Source organism: Kogia breviceps, chromosome 3 (assembly GCF_026419965.1).
Source record: "Kogia breviceps isolate mKogBre1 chromosome 3, mKogBre1 haplotype 1, whole genome shotgun sequence".
In the NCBI taxonomy this organism is placed as follows: domain Eukaryota; kingdom Metazoa; phylum Chordata; class Mammalia; order Artiodactyla; family Physeteridae; genus Kogia; species Kogia breviceps.
In genome coordinates, this window is record NC_081312.1 from 77561192 (window position 1) to 77573272 (window position 12081).

Below are 12081 nucleotides of genomic sequence, written 5' to 3' on the forward strand. Positions count from 1 at the left end.
ACAATGCTGGATGAATATTTAAGTTCACGTGTAAAGCCATGCGGTCTTAAAAGCCCTAAGGAGTTATTAGCAAACTGGATCTGCTCAGGATGCTTAAATGTACAAATAAGGGGACAACACCTCCAATAGCAGCTGACCCTACCCACTGATGCCAGGCTGGTCACCACAGGCCTCCCTCCAGAACTGTGGTTCTCAGCCTTCCTCTGCATTACAGTCATCTGGGGGGAGGGTTTAACTTTATTAAATTATAACATATAGAGAAGTGCGTGCGTAAGTCTTTACAACCATGGAATCAGCATCCAGATCAAGAATCAGAATGCTGCCACCACCCAGAACCTCCCCACACACCCCGAGGCAATACTTCCCTAAAACCACTATCCTGACTTCTCACACTCAAGGTTAGTTTCGTTTTGCCTGTTTGGGGAGTTTTTACAAATGTAATCAAATGGAATGTTTTCTTTCCTGTCTGGCAATTTTTACTCAAATAATGTTACTGACGGTCATTCTTTTCTTCTTGGTGAATTTGTTCCTTCATCTCCTATATTTGTGCATTTTAGTACAGTGAACAGATCCGACTTGCTAATTACTTCTCGGTGACTTTTACAAACGTTTGCCTTGTCACAGGCTAAAGTATACATTCACATAGACCTACAGGACTGTCCATTCTCAGGCTGGTGACAGGAATGCAAAGCCCTTTTGATTTCAGCTCTGAGCAGGTTGGCACATGGCTGAGGTGGGCACAGTAGGGAGGTCTCCCACACTTACCCCTGCAGCCGTAAGAGGGGCGCTGGCGGGACCTGGATGGAGACACTTTGTGACCTTCCTATCTGAATTGAGTTTCCTACTCCACAAAGTCTGATGGCTTCCTTTGCTTTAATTTCTGCTTAAGCAAATACAGCGGGACTCACACTGACTCAGATATTGTGCTTCTCTTTCAGACTGCCCTTCCTTTAGAACTTCCTCAGGTGAAACCAAAGACAAATAATGATGGCAAGGGACTAGGGATGCAGTTAAAGGGGCCCTTGGGGCCTGGAGGAAAGGGGTCCATCTCTGAGCTGAAATCTGCTGCCACTGGCTGCCCCATGTACCTGGGTAAAGACAGCCTAGGACCAGGCCCTTCCAAGGGTTCTCAGAACCCCACTTCCCCACTGCAGTCGGCAGCAGACGATTTGGAAGAAGAACTAGATCTGCTGCTTAATTTAGATACGTCTGTAAAAGAGAGAGGTGACATCTTAGCAGACCAGACAGCTCAGGACCTGGAATCTGAGAAAGATGAGGAGGTGGCCCAAGAAGAAACAGGTATGGTTTTCATTTTATTCCCCATCCGTCTTCTCGATTCTGGTGTTTTTCTGAGAATAGCTTCACCCCTGTCACATCCCTACACATCTTCATCAGTGTCTGACATCGATCTAGACTTGTCCACTGACATCTATTTCTGTGCTCACATCTCTGCTTCCCCCCTGAGCTGACCTTTCTGTCAACATTGCTCTCACTGGATATACTGGGCTTCCAAAGCTGCTACCTGCCTGATTGCAATCTTAAACCCAGGGCTGCAAATTGAACTCGTGCTGTAAAAGGCATTTCGATGCTTGTGGCCTCAGCTGTGCAGCAGCAGACCTTTTAATCGACTGTCTGAAGAGGCCTGTTGACCAGTTCTTTGTGCTTCTTGCTTGCTATTTCGATCTTGTTTTTGTTTTGTTTTACAAAAGAAGACTTTCTCATTTGTGCATGTTCTGTTAGATGGTGGGCCATCTGACAGGGAGAGGCCTAGTGACTGCCCCGTCCATACATGCATTCAGGACCCTTTAATAGCTTTAGTTTCCAGGAAACTAAGCTGTTAGTCTTTAAAAAAAAAAAAAAAAAAAAAAAAACTAGTGAACTGTGAAATTCAGCATCCAAATAGAAGAGCAAATCTCTACTCCATTTATGAATTTGTTTAGGTATTATTGGATCTTCTTAGGGAGTAGGAAAATAATAGAACGTTTCCCCTTATTGTGAGCAAAGTAATAATTTAGCTGATTTCCAGCATGGATCAAACCCCAGGGAAGCGTTAACCCTCGATTCTGGCACTAACGTGAAGTTGTTAACGTTGCTTTTATTTTTTTAGATCCTGCAAAACCGTCTGCGTTGGAAGAAAAGAACGTGGCATCTGAGCAACCAAGTATATCCAGAAATGTTACTGAGGAAGAGCTTGAAGATTGGTTGGACAGCATGATTTCCTAAACACGATGAAAGAAAAAAAAAAAAGAGAGAGAAAGAAAATGAAAAGTGCCTGAAGCCAATTTTGGTTGCCTTGTAAGGGAAGGCGGGCCCGAGGCTGTCCTTCCAGAACAGCTGGTTTACAAGCACAGCCCGAGCCCGTGTGGCCGTCACGTTTAGCAGTAGACGCCTACCTCCCCCATGTTCAACAAATTCGAAATGAGACAGTAAGAGGCTCGCTGCATTTGTTCTCTTGCTTAGTAATTGAATAGATTTCTTAAGGGCAGGAGATGTTACAGCCGTTGTGTCCACTTTCTTCCTCTCAATTTTTACAGCATAGCAGGTGCTGCTGATGAAGAGAGCTAAGCAACCAGGCATGCATTTGGCCAAAATAAACAAACGCTGGTCTGTGGATTTTTTTCTTCCTTTCGTTCTTGTGCGGGGAGCCATGGGCTGTTTGTTAGTCTCCTGTCCCTTTTCCCAGCATCACAGGGTGGTTGTAAGTCATCCAGAAAGGGTGCGTTATAAGAGGCCAAACCATGAATTGGTGATTATGACTTTATTGCAGTGGGCACTTCATTTTATTTAAGGAGATTCACCTAAACAGAGCAGCTCCACTACTTACAAGGGAGACCATAAAGCGTTAACTCAATTTGGCATAAGATTGAGATTTTTTTCTGAATTTTCAGTACAGTACTTTTTTTCTCTAATAACAGCAGTTGACAAGCTGTTACTGAAAAAAAAAGAATCATATGAATAACCTTTGAGTGCAGTTTCATAAAGTAAGAAGATCAACACAACTAATTAATGGAACTGTCCATCTCGAACATAAACGTAAAAAACTTGCATAGCTATATCTAAAGAGGTTTTTTAAGGCACTTACTCGATATTTCAGTGTCGACAAAGTGGCGGTTTGTTTTTCTGTTTGTTTCTATTTCTTTAACTGCTTAAAGCTTTTCAAGCTGATTCTGGATACATTCACTAGCAAGTACCATGGGAAAAATTAGACTGCAGTTTTAAAATGATTTTTTTGTAGCTCAGACCATGAGTCACTAGTGGGGTACCATTATGTGGAATTCAAGTGTTTAAAATTCCAGGTATTATGCATCGCAAACTTCCTAATTCTCTAGCCCTTCCCTCAGTGGTGCCATCCCAACGAACTAGTTAGAACTGAGAAACTTGAAGGCTTTCAGCTAGAGCTTCCTTGAAGCTGTGCCGTACTTTTTTTCTTTTAACATTTTGACAGGTTATCTCGCACACTGTACATCCATTAGATACAAAAAGCCAAATCAATTCCAAAATATCACAGATGTGTAACAAACACTTCCTTGTGAGGGAGGCATTTAGGAAATGTCACTTTTCAAATGTGTTGCAGAACTGTTAAGAGAAGGATTTTATTGACCGTCCAGAATGGTGGAGGCTTCTTTCATTCCCATTTATCCAAGCTGATCTTCATACTGTTTCCGGAAGCAGTCACCAGCGGGGAAGAAATCCCAACACCTTTCTTGGTACATCTTCCAGACATAAGATTCCTGAAATAATGGGAACGCAGGAGACTTCTTTATAAACCACAGTAAGCTGGCACCCAATTTATATTCCCTCTGTATGTCTCCCCCTTTGGGAATACTGAAGTGGATAAGTATGAGGCCCAACTGGTACATTCTTTCTTGCACTGTTCCCAGCTCAGGCTGTTTTGGGAGCAAGAAGTCATTTCTCCCTTCTTCTGACCACCCCCCCACCAAAACAAACAAAAACCCCACAGTGAAACCAACTCTGTGATCGCCACTAAAAATACTTAAAGATTTAGCAATGGGTTGACTCCATGCCATTTGTAACTGGTAGAAGGCAGAATATATGATGAGGGAGCACTGAGTGCCCGCTTAGGCAGGTACCCAGAGAGCCAAGGCCAGATCTGGGTACCAACTGCCTCTAAGGGGGTCTGAGCCGTGGAATTTTCCTACTAATCCAATGATGTTTGAATATTTGTTGACCTACCTTTTCCTCCCCTATTGTCTGTCTTTACGCTTCTTTTTCATACTTAGTCACAGAATCCCTCTGACACATACTTTCACGCACACTGTCACACCCACACCTCCGCATCCCTGTGTCACCCACACAGGAGGTCGTTCTCTTTCTTAGGCTGTCTCTCGCACCATTTTACTCTGACGCTCCTGCTTTTTGTTGGAGCCGCCCACTCAGCTTTGCATTGTCTTTTTCTCTGTAACGTTCTCCCCACCTCCGGCTATTCTGCCCTGAAGCAGCAACTATAAGGGTTTAGAAAATGTCAGTGTTTGCTGGGAAGGATAACCACGGGGCCTTTTGGAATAGATGGGAGTTGCCTTAGAATTTTGGCTTCTTAAGTCACAAAGAGATGGTGGAACAATGCAGGAAGCAGTGGGAAAACGCACAGAAGAGACAAATGGGGTCACCTCTCTTTCAGATATCCTGTGCTCTACTGAGGCTTGACGTAGACAAGGGGAAGCTCTGTCTTAATTAAGGCATTTCTCACCTGACCTGTGTGCTCTGTTTCATCTTTATTAATCAAATACATCAGGAAGAACCTGGAACGAGGAAAAAAGGTTTAACAACTGAGAAAAAGACAATATTAGATACTTTGGTTAGGAAAACAAAGTTCATTTACTCAGTCAAGTGAGCTGGAGAGAGGATTAAATACGTTGTTCAGCATCATGCTGACTCCTGTACCTTTCAGAATAGGGGAAACGTGGCATGACAATATACACCATCATCTTCTAATAATAATACACATTTATCTCAAAATTAGCCTTTTCGTGAGGAGAGGTCCTTTTTACTGTCATCAAACCTTGAGCTGAGATCACCTGTGAGGAAGAATTTTGGCTACCATTTTATTGTTTTTTTAAAAAATCCCAAGGTAAACAATAAAATGGTAACCCAAACTCTTACCATATAATCTTAGTAGGCCAATTTATCATCTTCTAAGAATATAGAATTGAAATTTTGTGTGTCTCAAAGATATGTTAGGGAAAAGTAAAAATATTTACTCTCACTCAGTCGCCCTGGAATTCAGCAGCATGCAGGTGACTGGCCGCCTTGACAAGAGCAAATATGAACTGGTGGGGAGGAAGGCCTGACTGGAGGGGGGTTCAAAGGAGAGTGGGACGAGAGAGATCGGAGACCCTGAACATGCACACTTTTCCAGTTTTGCTGGAAGGGAAGGAAGAAGCAGGGCAACAGCTGGAAGGAAAAGTGGGGTCACAGCCTTGTTCCTTTGTTTAGGATTAAAAAATATTAAATGGTGATAGGAAGAATTCGGCAGAGAGGAAACTTGCTGGAGTTAATATGACCTTGATTGAGAAGGGATGGGATCTAATTCCAGGTTGAGGGGCTGATATTTGCTTGGAGCAGAAACAGTCTGCAGCGCACGTCTATCACTCAGAACAGGGAAGGGGCAGGGCATATGGACAAAGACACGGGCTCATGGGGACTCCTTTAAGTTCTTTCCTAATTGCCTCTGCTTTCTGGAGACCAAAGAGGAAAAGGCATTGGCAGAGCGTGAACTACATGACGTAACTGTATTTTACTCACTGCCCCTGCCCCTGCCCCGTCACCTTTGCTGACCAAGGATACTCACAAGTAGTTGGCTAAGTTGTGCTCTTGTAAGGTGTGTGTTTCAAAACCATGAGGGGTCGTGTCAAAGTAGTCATTGCCGATCCCACAGATGAAACATTTAGTCTAAGAAGAATAACAGGGAGGAAAGGCATGAGTAGGCGTGACATTACAGGCAGGTAGCAAAAGGGTGAGGATCTCTGCTTGAATCGAGACACTGTAAAATATTTCTCTCTTTCATGCTTTAGGCTGTTTGTCGTCTTCTCCAGAGTGTCACATGCCTATAGCTTCTACCTAGTGGAGGGTACTTGCTCCTTCCTAAGCCTGGGGCATGGCGGAGGCAGCGGGTGGGGGTGGGGGTGGTAGGGTACAGAGCACAGAGGGTTAAGCAGAAGAAATGCCCAGAGCTGGTAGATGGGCCCAGAGAAGAGGCCAGGCTTGCAAAACAATCATGGTTGGTAATTTTGCCTAGGGCTGGCCCTAAATAAGAGTAGAACCTACTGTTTAAAAAATCCATGTGCTGTGAGATAACGGAAATCAAGTTGGCATTAGTAGAACGGTACCTCCATATCCTCTCGTACTTGTTCCTGCTGGTCTCTCAGCTCCCCAAAAGCATCAATGATAAGACCTAGAATTTTAAATACAAACAAAACACTTCAAATAATCTGTTTAGTCAGGGCAGAGGAATGATAGATGGAATGGCAGAGGCCATTATGTTTTGTTTTTAAAAAAAAGGGAATTATAAAGCTGAATGATACAATTAAATCAATATTAGAAAAAACTCTTGTGTATTCAAATGTTGAGTCCTGGCTAACGATTTCTCATGGTTCCTCTTACTCTACCTTGCGGCAGTATTTGACGCTAACCATTCACTCCTCCTGGACTCTCTCTTCTTGTCCTTCCTTCCTTGTCCTACTCTTTTGCTTGGCTGTTCCCTTTCTGTCTTCCTTATGGGCTCTTCCTCTTCTAGTCCCTGAGGCATTGATATGTATCAGTCAGGGCTCCTCCTCAGTTTCTTTGCTTTCCCTTCTGGGAAATCTCTACGCCTACATCTTTGACCACCACCACCAATGGATCCCATTTCTTTTATGTTTGTATATTTGTCTTGTGTGTCCTTATTGAATGTAATATTTCTATCCTATTCCATTCCTGACTTGTCTCTTGAAAGACCGATTACAGTTAACTGCTCGTTAGCCCTCAACGCCTGTACGATGTCTCATAGGTACCTCAACTCGGCATGACTCAAGCTAAATTCATCACCCTCTTTCTCTAATTCCTGACAAGCTACTGACCAAAATACCAGTACCTCTCCCCGCAAGGGAGGAAAAAACATGTCACACTCTCACAGCCCCTCTTTCTACTCCTTCCCACCCCATCGCCTGGGAGGAAAATGATTAGGGCGGGAATCATGATGCGGGGCAACACTAGCCAGAGGAGACATTTAGGAAGCAGAATGAGACAGAAATGATCACTCCAGAGCGGGTGATGAAGGAGTGGACGCGGGGAGTCCTCTGTAAGGATGCTCAAGTTTCCTGTCTCAGTGCCCGGGTGTGTGTTTGCCTTTATATACAGTAGACGTTCAAGAGATGTCTGTTGAATTAACAGGTAAGCGAATGCATAAACCTCTGCATGAAACAATTAAGTCAGGTGCAGAAAGGCAAAGAGACTCAGATTGACTGAGCCCCGTGCAGACGACGAAACTGGCAAGCATACCTTGGATGATAGCCAGCAGGATGACAATGACGAAGAAGAAGAATGTAATGTCAAAGACGATGCGGTACATTTCGTACGGGTCCCCAGCGGGGTCTTCAATTTCATCGCCAATGCCACCTCCAGCTCTCACTCCCACGTACATGTGGAACAGGTAACACTAGAGAAGAGAAATGATGGCGATTCAGGTAAAAGGTGCAGAGTTGTGTTGGTTTTGACAGAGATGGTCAGATCATTCATGTCGTAAGATCAAAACGTGAGAGCCCTGAGGCAGGAGAAGGGTACTCTTCACAATAACACGTTCATGCTGCTAACTCTGTCCTCTACACCCTCTGGTTAGGTTGGTGTCTATAAAGATGGAAAGATTGCTGTTCCATGTAGCCTTTAAAAGGTATTTTTTGCTCTCTTCTTAAAAACAGTTTTGAACTCTTTGACACACACATGAGAATTCACTCTAGGTGTGTGTAAGTTAAAAGAACTTTCTGCCCTGATGAGGATGGCATATGCCAGATATGAGTTTTCTCTCACATAATTTTAAAGTGCAGCCTGGACCTGGGGCTGGGCTACAGCCTCCGGGAAAAGGCCTCCCCTACTTGGCATCCTCCACGCACCCGGGAGGGCAGGGCTCCCCGCAGAATCTCCTCCCAAGTGCCCGTGTGCTCCAGGTAGGCTCCTGGGCCAGGGCTCACAGGGCAGGCTGCCATCTGTCTCTCCTCCTGACTGGCTGTGATGGCTTCAGGTTGGGAGTGTGGAGGCAGTCTTACGGCTGGTAAATCAAAAGCCGCCGGCAGCACGGAGCCCACGCTGGTCATACAGTTGCTCTTGTGCCTGTAGCGTTGCTGTCTCATGGGCTGCTTGCCCCAGGAAAGCACGCGGAGAGTTTTTAGCCAAAGAGCGTATCTATTTTCTGGAGAAACGATCGTAGATGGGGGCAGAGGGGCAGTGTACTGTCACCTGTCTCTGATACACACATTCTTTTCCTGAAATCTGGTCATGATAAACGTCTAGAGATGCTACTGCAGCTGTGCTGGCTCACCCCGCGCTGTGCCCTTCTATGCCCGCAGGGGCTGGCCTGGCAGGAGCCCCAGCCCCGCCCTGACCCAATCCTGCTGCCGTGACATTTTTCAGACGACATGGCTGTTCCGAAACAAACCCCACTGGCTTTGCGGAAATAAACTGAGCACCAGATTCATGGGACTTTGCTCCTAGCTCTCAGAGGCAAAGAATCGGAGTTTGACTTCCATGAGATACAGACACAGGTAACTCACGTCTTCGCCACACACAGATGTGGATGGGTGGTGATCCGCTTAGCTGTGTGCTTCTCTTTCCACCTGGGCCCCGACAAGTGGTCTATTCCATCACTTCTGTCTTTCCAGGACCCACCTCCCCTTCGGATGAGACATCAGTGTTCTACTCTCATCTCTGTCCTGCCCTGTCTCCACTCTGCCCACAGCCCTCTGGCCCAGCCACGCCAGGTGACCAGGTGGCCCTACAGGGAATTCTCACCGTCATCATGTCATCACACTTCATGTCGGGCTCATCGTCGTCTTCACTTTTGTTGTAGAACTTGCGGAAGAAGTTGAACGCCACCACGGTATAGAGGTAGACCACCACGGCCAGGAGACCGACAGTCAGGACCAACTGGGAGCGGAAAGAGAGAGAGAGAGGGAAGAGGAGGTGGGTCTTCTCCACCTTGAAAGGTTGGTGGGAGACTCCAAGAAAACAGAGGAAAGGGGAAAGATGAGGGGTCTGGAGCGAAGGCTGTCATACCGCAGGTGCCGAAGGAAAGCAAGATAACAGAGAGAAACAGCCTTATTGGGAGAAAAGAGTAATGATGGACTGTTACAGAACAAACTGTGTTCCTCTGGAATTCATATGTTGAAGCCCAACCCCCAGTACCTCTGAAGGTGGCTGCATTTGGAGATAGGGCCTTTAAAGAGGTGATTGAATTAAAATGAGGCCGTGAGGGTGGGCCCTGCTTCAATCTGACTGGTGTTCTTACAAGAGGAGGAGGTTAGGACTGAGAAGGAGAGATACCAGGTAGCCGTATGCATGGAAGGATAATCAAGTGAAAAAGCAGCAAGAGGCAGCCAGCTGCACGCCAAGCTACCCACACCTTGATCTTGGACTTCCAGCCTCCAGAACTGGGAGGAAGTCAATGTCTGTTGTCTAAGCCCCCAGTGTTCAGTATTTTGTTATGGCAGCCCAGGCAGACTAACAGCTGGGGTACTGCATGGGGCGCATATAAACTACACAGGGATTTAAGGATGAGAATAGTGATGGTGCTCTGAGGATGGTTACTTTGTTTTTTTCACAGAGATAGCAGTGACCCAAGGCTTCAAGATGTCGCTTTCACACTAACAGCTGCTTTTATTTATTTGCTTATTTATTTAATTGAAGTAGAGTTGATTTATAATGTTGTGTTAGTTTCAGGTGTACAGCATAGTGATTCAGTTATACATATACATGTATCTATTTTTCAAATTCTTTTCCTATTTAGGTTGTTACAAAATATTGAGTATAATTCCCTGTGCTATATACAGTAGGTCCTTGTCATTTACCTATTTTATATATAGTAGTGTGTATATGTTAATCCCAAACTCCTAATTTATCCCTCCCTACCCCCCTTTGGTAACCATAAGTTCTAATGCTGCTTCTAAAGAAACTACAAGAAATTAATCTAACACTGTAAATCAGCTATACTTCAACAGAATTTTTTAAAAAGTAAAAAAAAAACCCTACAGATTCCTTGGGCTCATGAGTATCCCTATATCACAATATTTCATAACTAACCATGCACTGGATAATTGTCACAGCTTTGAAGTTACTATAAGAATTATGATGGTTGAGCAAAGTGACATTTTTCATAATGAAGAAACCTGCCTTGGACCTTTGCCAGGGTCACAGGGCCTGTTGGTTTCTCGGCTTTCAGAGGCACAATAAATGAGGACTACACAGGACCTGCTCATGGGGCCTATACCAGGGACTAGGTGCTGGGCTGGAGTTGTGAAGATCAACAACATAAAATCTTTCTTTGCCCTCAAGCTGCTACACAAAAGGGAGTGGGCATGATAAGTATCAGGACAGACATATTCAGCAGCTTCTCGAACAATGAATTTAGTGATTTGAACCTTGGATAGCAGACCTCACGGAAAGCAGCCGGTTTAGAAAAAGAGAAAGAATGTGGGCTTTGCACCAAGGAACAAATGGGCTTGAATCTAAGTTCTACCACTTAGCAGCTGTGTGCTCTTGGGTGAAATACCTAGCCTCTCTGAGCCTCAGTGCTCTTCTCTCTCAAGTGAGTATAACATTTACCTTATAGGGTGGTTGTGAGCCTATTGCAATACCCAGCACATGGCACAAACTGGGCACATTTTTTGTTTAACAGTGTTGCCAGAGTTTAGTCGGCAAGGCCATGTAAGACATTTATTGCTTAATAAATGCTGGAGAGGGCATGGAGAAAAGGGAACCCTCCTACACTGTTGGTGGGAATGTAAATTGACAGAGCCACTATGGAGAACAGTATGGAGGTTCCTTAAAAAACTAAAAATAGGGCTTCCCTGGTGGCACAGTGGTTGAGAGTCCGCCTGCCGATGCAGGGGACACGGACACGGGTTCGTGCCCTGGTCCGGGAAGATCCCACATGCCGCGGAGCGGCTGGGCCCCTGAGCCATGGCCGCTGAGCCTGAGCGTCCGGAGCCTGTGCTCTGCAACGGGAGAGGCCACAGCAGTGGGAGGCCCGCGTATCAAAAAAGAAAAAAACAAACAAACAAAAAAAACACTAAAAATAGAACTACCATATGACCCAGCAATCCCACTCCTAGGCATATACCCTGAGAAAACCATAATTCGAAAAGATACATGCACCCCAATATGCAGCACTATTTACAATAGCAAGGACATGGAAGCAACCTAAATGTCCATCAACAGAGGAATAGATAAAGAAGATGTGGTACATCTATAATGGAATATTACTCAGCCATAAAAAACAAAATAATGCCATTTGCAGCAACACGGATGGACCTAGAGACTCTCATACTAAGTGAAGTAAGTCAGACACAGAAAGATGAATATTGTATGATATTGCTTATATGTGGAATCTTAAAAAATGGGTACAAATGAAGTTATTTACAAAACAGAAGTAGAGTCACAGATGTAGAAAACAAACTTATGCTTACCAGGGGATAAGGGGGTGAGGGATAAATTGGGAGATTGGGATTGACATATATACACTCCTACATATAAAACAGATAACTAATAAGAACCTACTGTATGGTGCAGGAAACTCTACTCAGTACTCTCTAATGGCCTATATGGGAAAGGAATCTAAAAAAAGAGTGGATATATGTATAACTGATTCACTCTGCTGTACACCTGAAACTAACACAACATTGTAAATCAACTATACTCCAATAAAAATTGTTTTTTGATTAAAAGAAATTCATTGTTTAAACTTTTCATTTAAGGTACAGTTTTGTATAACGCCATTAAACCAAATCAATAAAATTTGAACTTTCTATATCTGAGTAAAGGGGAAGAAAAGAATTCTAAAAGAACAAATTGTAGAACTGGCATTCCATAAATCCC

General features: G+C 44.4%; 2 protein-coding genes and 1 long non-coding RNA gene across 14 annotated transcripts in view; 2 read left to right on the plus strand and 1 right to left on the minus strand.

Annotated features, from left to right (window-relative positions):
• Positions 1-2613, plus strand: part of AVEN (apoptosis and caspase activation inhibitor) — a 197617-nt gene extending 195004 nt beyond the window's left edge. Inside the window, exons 5-6 of the mRNA XM_059058619.2 lie at positions 939-1299; positions 2108-2613. Coding sequence (XP_058914602.1) covers positions 939-1299; positions 2108-2223 — 477 coding nt within the window. The 3' untranslated portion in view covers positions 2224-2613. The remainder of the gene's footprint in view (positions 1-938; positions 1300-2107) is intronic.
• Positions 2614-2743: 130 nt separating this feature from the next.
• RYR3 (ryanodine receptor 3) overlaps positions 2744-12081 on the minus strand; it is a 550085-nt gene continuing 540747 nt past the window's right edge. For all 9 annotated transcript variants that reach the window (XM_067028902.1, XM_067028901.1, XM_059058605.2 and 6 more), the window contains 6 exons: positions 9001-9135; positions 7498-7654; positions 6348-6412; positions 5810-5910; positions 4709-4760; positions 2744-3731 (listed from right to left, as the gene is read on the minus strand). In XM_067028902.1, the coding sequence (XP_066885003.1) occupies positions 3636-3731; positions 4709-4760; positions 5810-5910; positions 6348-6412; positions 7498-7654; positions 9001-9135 (606 nt within the window). In that variant the 3' untranslated portion in view covers positions 2744-3635. The remainder of the gene's footprint in view (positions 3732-4708; positions 4761-5809; positions 5911-6347; positions 6413-7497; positions 7655-9000; positions 9136-12081) is intronic.
• On the plus strand, positions 3446-9922 carry LOC136793811 (uncharacterized). 4 transcript variants are annotated; one of them, XR_010839637.1, is made up of 5 exons: positions 3446-3772; positions 4640-4697; positions 7390-7885; positions 8503-8969; positions 9059-9922. It is a non-coding gene; the product is annotated as an uncharacterized lncRNA (long non-coding RNA). The 4 variants fall into 4 exon arrangements; XR_010839635.1 differs by lacking the exon at positions 4640-4697 and having other exon boundaries at positions 8503-8753; positions 8871-8969; XR_010839634.1 differs by lacking the exon at positions 4640-4697.